This window comes from Lepidochelys kempii, chromosome 1, assembly GCF_965140285.1.
Source record: "Lepidochelys kempii isolate rLepKem1 chromosome 1, rLepKem1.hap1, whole genome shotgun sequence".
Classification (NCBI taxonomy): domain Eukaryota; kingdom Metazoa; phylum Chordata; order Testudines; family Cheloniidae; genus Lepidochelys; species Lepidochelys kempii.
Window position 1 is genome coordinate 145,831,924 of NC_136380.1, and position 14,994 is coordinate 145,846,917.

Genomic DNA, 14,994 nt, shown 5'->3' on the forward strand with positions numbered 1-14,994 from the left:
GGGGAAAAAAGTATGTGTGTTTATCTAAAGATTCATTTTTAAAGTGTAGATTTTATGCCAGCTTTCAAAATGGAAATGAATAGTTGGATTCAGAGATTAGGACTCTCATGGCCTAGAAAAAAAAGATTTTTAATCTTCAACTGGTAGTTTTGTTTAAAGCTGTTTAAGACATGAAGGTTTTAGTTTTTCTTAACCTTTCAAAAATTGTTTTGCCTCTGCCTGTGCCAGAGTTTTTCACTTTTTTTATGCCTCATGGTACACAACAGCACTGAAATAAGTGCAACAATTGACACCACTGATTAAGTACTATTTAGCTCACTCAAGACCATGTATAAACTGTTATCTTTTATATTGAAATACTATCTTATACAATTAAATACCGTTTTAGAGCAAAGAAAGAGGCAAAATGTTTCTTGTGAGATAAGATGAACAATAATCTGGTGGCATTTGGGAAAATGCTGAGTAAGTAGAGACTAGGTAAAAATAAGAAATTCAATGCAAAAATGATTGGTATAATTACACATTTCTTTGAAAGAGTTTTCTGTTTCAATTTAGAAATGGCACAAAACATTATTACTGACAAGAATAAAGGGGCATGACTGTTCCCGGTACTGGGTACTGCCAGTCAAGCGACCAAACAATTACAGCCGCGGGTAGTTATAATAGCCCATTTATACACACAGTCAACAGGAAAGGAACACACAGGAGAAAAAAAGCCATGGGGAGATTATCCTATGAGCAAAGACAGTGAACTTTTTTTGGGGGGGGGCGGAGGGGTTATTTGTAGAAACCACCCTTTCATGCTGCACTTTGGAAATAAAAAGGTAGAGTTTTTACATTCATGAAAATGGGATCTCCACCAACCTTGATTGAAAATGCTGAGGAGGATTTTGGGTAAGATAAAACTCCCTCTCCCCTTCCCCCGTCCCCACCCCCCCCACTCCAGAAATTAACCTGTTATTTAAGTTTAATGACTTTCACCACGGTTGGAAGGGCCATCCTACACTACTAGCATTTTGTTTGGACAGAACTATCAAAAACGACTCAGAATTGGAATCCAGACTTCAATAGGTTACAGCTTTTCAGTAGGTTGACTTGTCAGGTATATTGAACCTGGGAACAATTTCTTTGAAATTTCACTCAGAATCTGTTTTGTGCTTTAAAGATTTTAAGGCCAATATGATTTAATATAGGATGTAACACTATAAAAAATCATTTACAAACTTTCTAAAACAAAATGAAGTTACAAAGGATATCTGTTAACTATTAAGTGCTGGTTGTTTTTGAAAGATTTTCGAGTATAGTTTATAACAACTCATATTTATTAAATATAATATAGACATTCAAACAAGGCCAGTTTTCCTTCTGCATCCCAATTTATCCCAATTTATCTTAGAAGATCAATTACCATTCAAGTCTATCCAAATCACAGAGGACAGTAGAACTAACTTTAGGATTAGAGCCAAAATATCATTCATTTCACCTGGACACTTTTTTACATAAGGAGAAATTCACCTAGAACATCTGTGGTGCATTAGCTTTCTGCCGGCACTCTGTGCATCAATGATTTTCACCCCTAGAGTATGTGGCAGACTGAGTAATTTATACAGAAATGTGTTTGTAACAGTGTTGCTTGTACCACTTCACAGCGAGCTGCCAGATGCATTGTTGCTGAAGAAGCCATCATGCCTTCTAGAGCTCAAAGGGAATGTAGGGGGTGGTGCCTCATGTTTCCCCTGAATGTCAGCCTCTGAGGGTGCTGAGACAACTGGTGCCTCCCCATACTGTGGAGGAGGGACACAATCTAAAGGAGAGGTCGTGTGTCTCCACCCGGCCAACCCACGCCCCACCCCGCATCCAGCCCAGGCCACTGCAGTCTCCCGCTGCATGTTACCTGCAGGGGGGGGGGAGCTCTGTCCTCCTGCTGTGCCTGCCCCCCTGCACGTTTTGCCATTCTCCCTGGTGGGAGGGAGCCCAGGCAGGGAGTGGGAGGGAGCCGCTTCTAACATCGGCCCCTCCTGGTCACTGCTCTGCAGCCCAGCAGCTGCCTGAGAAAGCCTGGCTTGTGAGGTGGCTTCTGCTTCCTGCCCGGGCTCAGCTGCTGGGGACTCCAGCTGAGCAAGCCGGAAATGTGCCGGGAGGGGCTCCAGCTTGCTCGCCCTCTAGCACCCAAGCCAGGGAAGGGAGCAGAAGCCACCTCCCTAGCCATGGTCTCTCAGGCAGCCACCAGCCTGCCATGCTGCAGAGCAGCATCCCAGTGGCTGGACGGGGCTGGTGTCACCGCTTCCACTCCATGGCATCTGGGAAAGTCCCCTCTGACACGTCGCCCTGTCCCACCCCACCTCTCCCTACTCCTGTCCCTCCCCGTCTCTTCCCACCCTGTTCCACCCCCTCCTCCCAGCACCTCCTGCATGCCACTAAACAGCTGATGGTGGCGGGCAGGAGGAGGGCCCCACTGGTGGGAGCTGTACACTCACTATTTTTTTTCTATGTGGCCTCCAGCCCTGGAGCAGCCACTGAGTCGGCGCCTATGATATTGAGTATGTGGCCCAGACAAATGCTTCTGCACAAGGTCCAGGTACTGTCTGTCCCTACACATTTATCTTTGGATTTAAAACAGAGCATTGAAACATTTGTTTCACCATTTTTGTGCTACTTTGAGTGTTAATGGCTTTGGGGCTGAATTTTTAAAACATAGAAGCTGAAGTCTACACGTGAAAGATTCATAGGCAATTACTCACTTGCTCAGTTAATCAATCTGCCTTGACAAATGTGGGCACATATCTTTAAAAAAAAATGTGGCTCCTGGTGAATAATTTTCCTTGTTTATCTCCTCGCACCAGAGAACACTGGCCCCTTCAGTAAAGAGAGAAGGAGAAACGTTTTGAGGTGGGATTTTCAAGGGTGCCTAAGTGGCATAGAAACACAAATCCCATTAACTTTTTGTGAGTCTTTGGCCTTAAATCGTTTAGGCACTTTTGAAAATCCCACTCTTAAGCTTTTACAATAGGAGGAGTAAAATGTACTATGCTTATGTGATTTGCACTGTATATCAGAGGGCAAGACTAAACTCTATAAATGCCAAAAATATATTCCTTTCACCTACAGAGAATTACATATTTATCAATAGGCAAATATTTCTGGTCCCCCCCCACCTATCCACCCTACTTTGGCGAATATCACATGAGCTGTATTGTGCATACAGTGTCTCAAACTGGGCATCTGTCCCTATTATTCTAGTATTTGAGTGCCTCACAATCTTTAATGTGATTAATTTCATAACACCCTTGTCATGTAGGGAATGCTAATGGAGAGTTGAGGCACAGAGAGCCTAAGGGCCATGTTTTCAAAGGTATTGAGGTACCTATAGATACAATTGAGTGCTTTATGAGATTTTCAAAAGCACTTTAGCTAACAAGGGGAGTTAGACACCTCACCTGAATAGGCACCCTTGAAAATGCTACTAGGCACATATGTACATCTAAATGTCTTTGGAAATCTGGTCCTGAGTGAATTCCTTAAGGTCCTACAGGGAATCTGTGGCAGAACAGTCACTTGAACCCAAGTCTCCAAGTTCTAGGATAGTGTCCTAACCACGGGACCTTCTTTTGACACTACATGTAATTATGAGAAGTGCCAGGGGCCAGAGCTACACTGTAAGAAGAGCCACAGTTAAAAAATACCAGAACACTTCCACAGGCCATCCCCATACAGAAATGTCACTCTGGGAAATGGTGCAAAAGGTTTCAGAGAGAATTCAGGGCCTAAAACAATGAAAGAAAAGAGAAAAATACATCCTAGAATAAAGAAGGAAAAAAAAGGACAAAAATCCCAAACAACCATCAACAATTTTTCTTTTGTTACAATATATGATTAAAAAAGTAAGGATGAACAAAGCATTATTTTTAGCAAGCCAGCCGGTTCCTTTTTTGGTAAATATATTTCTAAACCTACTTCCCACTGAATCTGTCTGTTTTTCTACATGTGTATAACTAAAGGATGTGGAATGTGTAGATGAAAAAAAACCCTAGGGCAACAAACATTTTCAGGAATTAGCAATTGTGAGATGCCGAGAGCCTTGTAAATGGCTTGCACAGCAGTAGACCTCAGTAGCCAGCTGGCATCACCAGCGCACCTTCAGCGCGGAATTTCATTTAACATGATCCTTTTGGCAGCTTACTCGTTACCCTTTTAAATGCACAGAATGGTTTGGAAAATAAACCATGTGACTAAGAGGAATACAAATCTCATTTAAAACCTTTCAGGCACAAAACAAAAGGCCCAGAAGGTGAAGTAGAAGGCAGCTTTCCATGCTTCACTGCCTCACACCTGGCTATAAGAGTAATCAAACAGACGAGCAGACTCCAAAAAAAAATAAAAAATGATACAACAGGGACTTCCAAATGTCTGCTAAGTCTGTAGAGATCAAGGACAAATGTCTTGTTCTGGAATGAAAGGACTGGATCCTGAAAATGTAAATGTTCAAATGCCTAATTTTCACAGGACACCGGCTGTTTCTTTCTAAGTGTTCCATTTTTTTTGCTGTATTTAATGAATGAAAATATTCAACACTTATTTCAGGCAACTATTGTGGGGTATTAGTTCTTTAAACAGAATATCTGATAAACTGTTGCTTTGCCTAGTTAGCGAACCTCATATTTCACTGATGCACAACCTTTCCAGCACAGGCATTTTGGAAACTTGCCAGAATCCTGAGCAATAGGCTCAATTGAGTTGTACAAAACTGTGTTTTTTTTCTTGCCCTCTTCTGTGCTTCTAATACATTCCTACTTTCATGACATTTTCTTTCACTCTTCCTTTATTCTCTCTTCCCCCTTTCATAAGTCTCTTTTTCCTGGTTCACTTTTCCCATCTCTGTTAACTAGATTTTTAATGATTTCATTCAAATTTAGTTAATGAGGAGTTACAAAGTGGTGGAATGATTTTAAAGGAGAAAAGAGTTGTAATGAACAAAGTTTCTTCTTCCAGGGAACATGGTTTCTACAGGAAAATATAATGTAATAATCAGAGAGCAAATATGACCCCCCCACACACACATACACACAACTTAAGGTTCACCCAAGTTCCCCAAAATGGAGTTTACCAATCCCAAAGGTAGCCAGCCACTCTCATATCCATGCCTGACTGTCTGGGCAAGGTGAGGGTGAAACTAAGGTTTAACCCCTTGATCATCAGGAACTAGGTAGTGACACACAGTTACAAGTCCTTATTGAACACCATGTTATACAATTCTAAAATCAGAATGGAAATCTAGGCACATAGTCAGAGGTAACATAAAAAAATGATGTAGTTTATTATTAATTATATTCTCTGTGGATTATTTGTGTTGCGGTAGCACCTACAAGCCCCAGTCAGGGCTCTGTCGTGCTAGGGGCTGTATACATACATAACAAAAAGGCAGTCTCTTCCCCCAAGAATGTAGGGACAGATTTTAAAATATATTTAGGTGCCTAAAGCCTAGTGGGATTTTCAGATTACCTTTGCAAATCTGACCTTTACAGTCTAAGCATAAAATTAGAGACAATAGACGGATACAATAACTAATTAAGGGAACATAAGGCAGCAGAGAGACAATTATAATTAGTGTGATAAGCAGTAACCACAGCAAGATGCACATTGGTAAATCAGTGTGAGCATATGTCAAGGTTCCTCCCCCACTCTGAACTCTAGGGTACAGATGTGGGGACCTGAATGAAAACCTCCTAAGCTTATCTTTACCAGCTTAGGTCAAAACTTCCCCAAGGTACAAAAAATTCCACCCTTTGTCCTTGGATTGGCTGCTACCACCACCAAACTAATACTGGTTACTGGGGAAGAGCTGTTTGGACGCATCTTTCCCCCCAAAATACTTCCCAAAACCTTGCACCCCACTTCCTGGACAAGGTTTGGTAAAAAGCCTCACCAATTTGCCTAGGTGACTACAGACCCAGACCCTTGGATCTTAACAATGAAAAATCCTCCCAACACTTGCACCCCCCCTTTCCTGGGAAATGTTGGATAAAAAGCCTCACCAATTTGCATAGGTGACCACGGACCCAAACCCTTGGATCTGAGAACAATGAAAAAGCATTCAGTTTTCTTACAAGAAGACGTTTAATAAAAATAGAAGTAAATAGAAATAAAGAAATCCCCCCTGTAAAATCAGGATGGTAGATACCTTACAGGGTAATTAGATTCAAAAACATAGAGAACCCCTCTAGGCAAAACCTTAAGTTACAAAAAAGATACACAGACAGAAATAGTTATTCTATTCAGCACAATTCTTTTCTCAGCCATGTAAAGAAATCATAATCTAACACATACCTAGCTAGATTACTTACTAAAAGTTCTAAGACTCCATTCCTGGTCTATCCCCGGCCAAGACAGAATATAGACCGACACACAGACCCTTTGTTTCTCTCCCTCCTCCCAGCTTTTGAAAGTATCTTGTCTCCTCATTGGTGATTTTGGTCAGGTGCCAGCAAGGTTACCCTTAGCTTCTTAACCCTTTACAGGTGAGAGGAGCTTTCCCCTGGCCAGGAGGCATTTCAAAGGGGTTTACCCTTCCCTTTATATTTATGATAGCATAAATTTGCATAATTTGCATACTGAGAGGTGGAACAAAGCACCTTTTTCCCCACACTCACACTTTGTTACACTTTCTTGCATGCCTTTGAATAATTACCAGGTTGCAGATTTGAGCGGACACAATGGGCCTGATTCTTAGGTCTGGCCAAAGTGTACTCAGTGCACGACCTGTACGTAAAAGGTAAGTAGAGAATTTTGCCATTTGAGATTTCCCCATGCCAGGAGAATCCTGAGCTTCAATAGCCCCCTAGCACCACTGGAACAGTGTAAATAGGGGCCAAGGTTCTGGTCCAATGTTGCAATTACTGTCTCAGTACATAATTCTATTCAACCCACATTTCCAAAACTGTTACTGCTCTTTACAATGGCAGCAGGTGGAAAAAACAAAGATATGGGTTTTACAAAACCACTCAATAGGCCAAATGCACCATGCAATTGCATGTTGTGGACCACAAGATTTTGTTTTGTTTTGTTTTGGTATAAAATACATGAAATGATTATAACTTGTTAAAAAAAAAACAGATTATTCAGATTTGTAGTGTCAATATTGCTAGGCAAGTTAAAGTAAGGAAGGGAGGAGGTTTCTGATTGACAATGACAGTAAAAGCTGTCAATGTCTTCCTATGCAAATGTAATGTTGTATATTTGTGAGAGGCTATTCTTCTTAACATAAGCTAGAAATAAATATAGTTTCCTGTCACTGTATTGTGAGGACAGAACAGCTTCTAGAGATCAATGGAAGGGCTGTACATATTTCTGTTATGTGCAGTTCTACTTGCACCTGATAGTTTCACATTCTAAATATCAAATAACAAGATAGGATAAAATTGTTATTTCTAAAATGTCTCCTTGCACTTATTGTTATTCTTTGCACTTTTTACATTGAAGTTCTTTCTGTATAGGGAATGCTACATGATGCTATTGTGAATAGAGTACATAGTTCTCCCCCTTCTCTCCAGGTGCTTGGCTGCTGTATATAAGCCAATCAAGTTGCGCTGTGATGGTCTGTGATTACAGCACAGACCTTAAAGTAAGTTATAGATTTGATTGCACAAAAGGGGCCATATTGCCTAACATGAAATTTGATCCTAATAATTTTGGAAACTTATCACTAGACTATTACGTAGCTAACACAGTTACCCAGCCATACACTGAATGCCAAAACCCAGCTATCCCATGAACATCCAAAGCCTTTTTATTTTCCGGTGGGGAATCCTTTCAAATTTGTCTCTGCAAAAGATCAGAAAAATGGTATTTAAGTGAGAGCAATTCCTTCATCTGATCTACAATAATGCATTCATTTTAGAAATATCTCCATTTTGTTTCTGAGTTCTCAGAAAAGCCTCTACAAGCTTTATCTTCTTTGAACTTATCCAGCTATTGAACAACTGATTAAATATGCCACTCTCTTTAAACTTTTCTCGACATGGAAGGATGGATTAAAATTTTGGATTAATAAACAGAAGACTAATTTGCTTTATGTAGTATTGCTGAATATTTAACTATTTAAACTGTTTAAACTATTGACTGCTAGGAGTGTAAGACTAGGAAAAGCCATCAAGTATTTTTCTCTATTTAATTTATTTATAATCCTTCATTGAAAACCCTTCCCTCTTCCAGAACTGGTACACTGAAGAATTGTATGGTTAAAGGATGTTTCAGACTTGAATATAATGTTAATATTGATAGATATAATTCAGATTGGTCATTGGAACTTTATGGAGTCTTATAGAAATGCCATTTTGGATGCATTCTTTATTTCTGTTTATGAGTTGCATTGGTTATTTAAAAAGAATCCTTGTAGTGATGTTATAACGCTCCTGATGGAAATTCACTGCACTTGACTATCCACTAGTATAGAATGTAATACTCATTAAAGTCAACATTTTTATATTATTTCAACTACTTCACCAGAGCCCCAGAGAAGCAGTGTTGTGATGTGGGTAATATGTAGTACAGTTTAATGCTGTATAATTTAAGTTGCCATTGGTTTAAAGATAAACTTAAAAAAAACATTGTATGATTAATAGAGTTGAAAGGAAAGTACACAGCTCAAATAACACTGGAATTAAAGATGCTGATAGTACAATATGTAAAAAGGCCTGCGTGTAGATTTGGGTGAACAATTTACAATGAATAATGTATTCAGTGCACTTAGACCTTTTGCTATTCGTGAATTATCCATGAACAGGTCATGATCTTTATGAATTTTTTTGTTATTCATCTTTGTTCATTTTTTTGTACAAATATTTTACAGCCAAGAATTGCTCACAAACTGTTTGGTGTAAGTATTGGTTATAAACTATTCATACAATGGAAAAATTCATCTCTATGCAGGGGGGACTATGCAAGGCAGTTGCATCACTTAGATCCTGCTTAACGACTATTATCAGTGCTTAAGTTGTATTAAAGTTGTGAATAGCTCTTGTGCTGGCCTTCTGCTTGGGGTCAATGTCAGACTATATGATTGGTCACCTAAAATTGCATCACATGGTTTCTGTTCACTGATTGGACAAGCTGACCTTGATTTCCTCAGGAAATCCTGGGTATAAATGGGAGAGTATAAGGGAGAGTATAAGGGAACATTTTGAGGAGATGCATAACAAAAGATAAGATTCCCCAGGCATTCCTAGGACACTTTATATCTTTTCCTGGTTGTCTTTTGCATAAGGAAAGAAAGTTTTTGTATTTATAGCTACATACAAAGGCCCAGATTTAAAAAAAAAAAAAAAAAGCTCGTCAGAAAGTTATAAGCCTAACAGATACTGCATTCTATTTTCTCTTGTCCCATTCACAGCAAGTAAGTGCATGGGTGTATATACTAATTGACCTAGTTGCAAATGTTGTGGGAAGATTACTTGACTGAATTATTTAATTGTCTCTGTGGCAGGATTTGATCAGGGGACTTCAGGAGCTACTGCTGGTCTCCCACCTTATGTATGGCAGTAGAGCAAACACCAATATATATATATCAAGCATATGGATTGAATATATTGGTTTCCATTTTATGTTTATTTATCACTAATCAATCAGCCTGCTATTAATCATGTGTAGCAGACCAGTGCTTTTTGTCTCTGTCAACTGCCTGAGTGTTAGAGCTCTGGCCAGAGTTTTGGGGGACACTTTCTATAATAACTGTCCTACCTCAAACAGTTATATTCACCCAATCTATTTTTTTAATATACAGTACTAATTTTATTTTATCCCTGAAGTAATTATATACAGCACTGATTTGTTGTCACACACACACATGCTCACTTGGCCCTACTTGTAAAAAGGTGTAGTCAGATTACTGAAACAACTTGTGTTTTAGGAGACTGTGGAATAACTCTGTGTTCCTGCTATGTCGGTAACATGAAGCGATGTCCTATTACTATATGCATATGTAATAAGGGCCGGGCCGGTTCTCATTGAAGTCAATGGCAGTCTGATCCCAGAGTGGATCAGGTTTTAAACTGGGTAATCAACAGAAAAGAAAGTAAAAAAGGGGTCTATGCCTTCCAAAAACAACCCTTTGGAAAAAGGAAGGATACAGACCCAGTATAAGCACTGCTAAACTAATTTTGTTTTCCCCATATGATATTTCTATCAGTGACAGACCACAGTGAACAATCCACAGAATTATCGGTCTAGTTTGCACAATTTGACCATGAAAAGCAGAATGTCAGGGACCAAGGAGGGCCTTTCTGGATAGGGAGGATGTGGTGAATGGCCTTGGGCAAGCATCGATGAGGATGTTAAGGGTTTGTTCCTGGAGAAGAGGATGGTTCATCTATGGATGAACCATGTCATTGTTTTTCTTCTTCTGAGAGAAGAGGAAAAAGCCATAGATGTTGCTACTAAAGTGTCAGTTATCCCTCAGGATCAGGAGGAGTACCAGGGTCATCCTATGGACTGGCATAAGGCAAGAAGTACTTTTATAGTAAAGGAGAAGGAGCTCACCGGACTATGACAACATCTTACTTCAAAGATGTTAGAAAAGGAATTACATACAATCAAGGTGACAGACGAAGAAGTTGTTACACCTAATGTTAGTGGAATAAGAAAAGCTTCAAGGATTAGTAAGGCTGCTGGGATGAATACAGTGCTCTATACTGCAGTCTCTACTGTCTTTGTGGAATAATAATCTATAGGACTTGGTAAAGAGCAGTAAGAGTGAAAATCATAGGAGTGAAATTATTTTTCCACTCTCTCCAGTTATCAAAATATGTAACTAGCTTAGCAGGTGATTCTGCATAGATTTGAACCCAACTGGGTGGGTAGAAAATATTGTTTTAATAGTTTACCTTTAGTGTAATCTTGGATTTTATGGCAATGTGTTCAAGTAGCTGTCTTTATGTAGGAAACCAGTGGATTTTGACTTTTTTAGTTTTTAGAAGTTTTCCACTGTGAGTGCTCTCCAATATCAAAAGGATAAAGCAGTACTGAAATACATTCAGTCTCAGGTTGCAACTTTCAGAAGTGCCAAAAGCTGGCCCAGCTCTGTTCCCACTGATTTTTTCTGGGAACAAAGTTAAACATGCAAACCTTGAGCCCTTTGAAAATTCCATCATAAAACTACTTTCAACTCATCTGGTTTTATTTTGCCCTCATTTATATCCCTGTAATCAAATAGATTTTCACTGGTGAAAGTGAATACAGAATTTCACTGAGCTTGAGCTGATTGAAAATGATTACTTCATTCTGCTTCTCTCCCTACACAATATCTTGTCCACCTACTCACTTGTCTATTTAAAGAGACACAGTGATCTTACAATTTGCATTTCTCTCCAAAAAAGTTTAACCTACTATTGTTATAAGTAAAACCTAAGATTACTATAACTGAAAATGAGATTAGGGTATATATACTCTTTCTCTCTCTCTCTCTCTCTCTCTCTCTCTCTCTCTCTCTCTCTCTCTCTCTCTCTATATAGAGAGAGAGAGAGAGAGAGAGTATATATACTTTTTGTTCAGGTTGTCTGCCTAGTACATTTGACAGCACTTTGTGAATAGTCAATTTCACTTTATCCTGTACAGCCTGTTTCAAACCTGTTGTTTATATGTATTTTTGCACAGCAACAGAGAAATAGAATATTTTTAAAATAAGAAAGTGATTATGGATCCACAGAAAGTGACAAGCAGACTTAGGGCAAGCATAATATCTAGAATTATTTCTAACTTATTTTGATTTAGACTAAATTTTAAGAAGTTAGTGTTTCTATACACAATGCAGGACCTCGTTTATGCTCTAAAAGCCTAATCCTGTATTTTAATGATCAGAGATGAATTCTATGGAGCTGGAACAGCCAGAAATGAGAGTGGCAGAGTTCAGGGACCAGAACAAGGCTGAAGCCAGGATCTGTGAACAGATCCAGGTCAAATACAGGAATGGGGGACAAGGCCAGAAGTCAGATGGCGAGGTATGTAACAGCAACAAGCCAAAATCCATCATATTGCACAAACATCATTGTGTCTCTTTCTGGCTTAAATAGCGTACCTAGCCCAATCAGGCACTATACAGCTCACCCATTCAGGTCCTTGTGAGCAGTACTTTGAGTGGAGTCTAAGGCCTTTGGGATCCCTATTCTCTAGTCACAAGTAGAGTTGTCAAGTGGTGTTGCAGCAGCAGCTGGTGGGCCTGGGCTCAGGAGCTGTGGATCTTCATAATACCTGAATCCCCCCCATAAATATATGCATTAATATTAGAGGAAAATACAATTTGGAATTTCCATCCTTCAGGATATTACATTCATTTTTACGCAAAATTAGATAAGTTAACATTTTTCATGCAACAAACATTCAAAAAAATATTCAATTTGGAAATGCTGAAAATTTCGTATTGACATTTTTGATCAAAATGAAACACTTGGACATTCGTGAAATTGAAATGTTTAATTTTGTTTGTTGAATTGACCTGAAAGGCTCCCTTTCAAGTAAGACCAACATTAAACTGTATTTATCTTGCCTTATGGGAGTTGTTCTTTGGGCCTCCATTGTCTCCTATGGGGCCGGCTCTCTGGAGGACAATATTTCCTACAGTGCAATCTGCTCAGCTGACTGATCATTGTAATCGATGCAGCTCAGTCAGCTGCGTCTGCTGCCCTGCATTGTGGAGATGCAGTCCTCTAGGGAATTCAGCCCACAGGAGACAATGGGGCCATAAAGCAATGTGTTCGGGAAGTATAGTTCAGGGTTGTTGTTTAATTGATTCAGAACAAAACATTTTAGGTCAATTCATTACAATGAAATGTTCTGATTTGTGTTGAACTGACCTAAAACAAAATATTTTAATTTGATTTTCCCCCAAGGTAAAATTAAAATATTTTGGCAAATTTAAATTTTTCCATAGAAAGTTTTGATTCTGTGGAAACTCCATTTTTCTGTTAGAAAAACATTCCATGGGAAATCCACAACCATTTCTAGTTAGTGTGCCGGCTTATGAAAGGGCTTTGGAAGTGGGGGTTGGGGGGAGTTCATGCAAACAATTACACCACATCAGTCAGAAAATGGAAGTGTGATGAGATGTTTCCTTCCCCCTCTTTTTTGTTGAATTTTCACTTTGATAAAAAAATTAAGCCCACTTCTTCCAGCTTCTGGGATGTAGGCCGTCTGGCCTAGTTGTCAGAGCAAAGACATCAGGTCTACTGAGCAGAGCAGGCCCCCAGGTTGGGGAAAGAAGCCAATGGTCAGGACCAGAGTCAGCTGCCAATTTCCAGAGCTAGGGGGTCAAGCCTGAGTCAGAACCAGGATTCAAAGCTGAGGTCAGATACCAAATGCCAATGTCAAGCCATAGTCAGGGTCAGACGTTCAAGGCCAGAGCCGGGACTGGTAATTGCTGATTGGAGATGATGTGTAAGCGCATGAACTGTAGGAGAAACAAGGATCAAGCACAGAGCAGGAGCACAGTGGGAACAGGAGCAAAGGCGGGGGGGGGGGGGAGAGGCAGGAATGGAACAGGAAAAGAGTTGGGTGCAAGAACAAGCAGGATCCAATGTAGCCACAACAGGAAATCACCTTGCTGCTCACACAAACTTCCTGTGCCTCCTTCTGGCTTAAATAGTGTGGTTGGACCAATCAGTGGAGCTGAGTGATCCTCCAAACAGGACTCACATGGGTGGTGCCTTGGCAGAGGCTATAGTCCTACTAGCTCCTTGGCCCAGCAGGTTTCAGTAGGTTCTGGGTACAGGATAGGATGCAGTAGCTGGCTGCAGGGAGCTGGCTGGGGACTCCTAGGCCTGCGATCAAGACCTGGGACATTACACCATTACCAGGTGTTGCTCTGAAACCACCCTTCTGGGGTGTTACCCCAAAATTCAGACCTAAGGCAACCCACAATGGCCTTCCTATCCTAACACCCCATTTATCAGTTTGGTCATTTCAGGACATAACAGGAGGTGGCCCACCCGAGAGGAATTGCCCAGGTTTTACCAGGGAGTTTGTTTCTGACCATCAGAGGACTCCCTAGAACAGACTAGTTCTGTTAACCCTTGGGAGGACACAGATACAGCCTTCCGCTCAAAGATTAACACTCAGGCAGTAATTTCTTCAAAACAAAATAAGTTTTATTTAACACAAAATATTCCTTAATACAATACCAAAAAAAACAACAACCCATAAACCTTTTAACATAACAGGGATATATTAGAATACAAACAAAATCTAGTAGTGCATATGATATTATACAATTAAACAGTTTTAAGTGGTTACATGCCACATGCAGTCACATGCAGAATGCTGACAGCAAGGCTTTTTAAAACCTTAAAACATAATTGTGATGGGATGAATTCACCCCGCACTGGATGAGGAAGGGTTAATTCTTCACTGTGGGCAGAGGAAAACATGCCCGCATGTCCCTACCAGGTATACTCCAGGTGTAGCAACAATATAAGAGGGAGCAGCCTGGCTCAGTCTGGGCTAACCACTGGAGAGGAAGAATGCTCCTTCCTGGCTCCTGCCCAGGAACCACTGGAGCCCTGGAAGCCAGAAGTGCCGAGACCCAAACAGATGCCCAGCTACCTCTGGACACCCCAGGGAGGTCATAGCTTCAGGGAGTTGCAGCAGACAAAGAACCCGGAGACCCTGAAGAGTCACAGATCACTGACTGGAGTGACAAAGTCGGAAGTAGCCCAAGGGGGACAAATCATTGTCCCACAGCTGGTCAGTGTATTGCAGATGGATCCCCGCAGAACAGGTGGTGAAAACACTTGCCACTGCAAGGGCCCTGGGCTGGGACCCAGTGGAGCAGGGAGGGCCTGGATCCCCCTATCTGGCTACTACGCTCACCAATGGGTGGCAGCCCACATCTCCCCTGCCAAGTGGCCGCTTGACCATCCAGTCCTGACTGGAGGGCAACTTTAGTGACTCTGGCCGCTATGCCATACAGCCTTGCCCAGAGGGCTACTCTATTGACTCTGGCCACCAGGCCAT

General features: G+C 40.6%; 1 protein-coding gene across 1 annotated transcript in view; it reads left to right on the plus strand.

The window, feature by feature from the left end:
* The first annotated feature begins 715 nt into the window (after positions 1-715).
* Positions 716-14,994, plus strand: part of LOC144930130 (uncharacterized) — a 184,093-nt gene continuing 169,814 nt past the window's right edge. Inside the window, exon 1 of the mRNA XM_078851204.1 lies at positions 716-894. Coding sequence (XP_078707330.1) covers positions 842-894 — 53 coding nt within the window. The 5' untranslated portion in view covers positions 716-841. The remainder of the gene's footprint in view (positions 895-14,994) is intronic.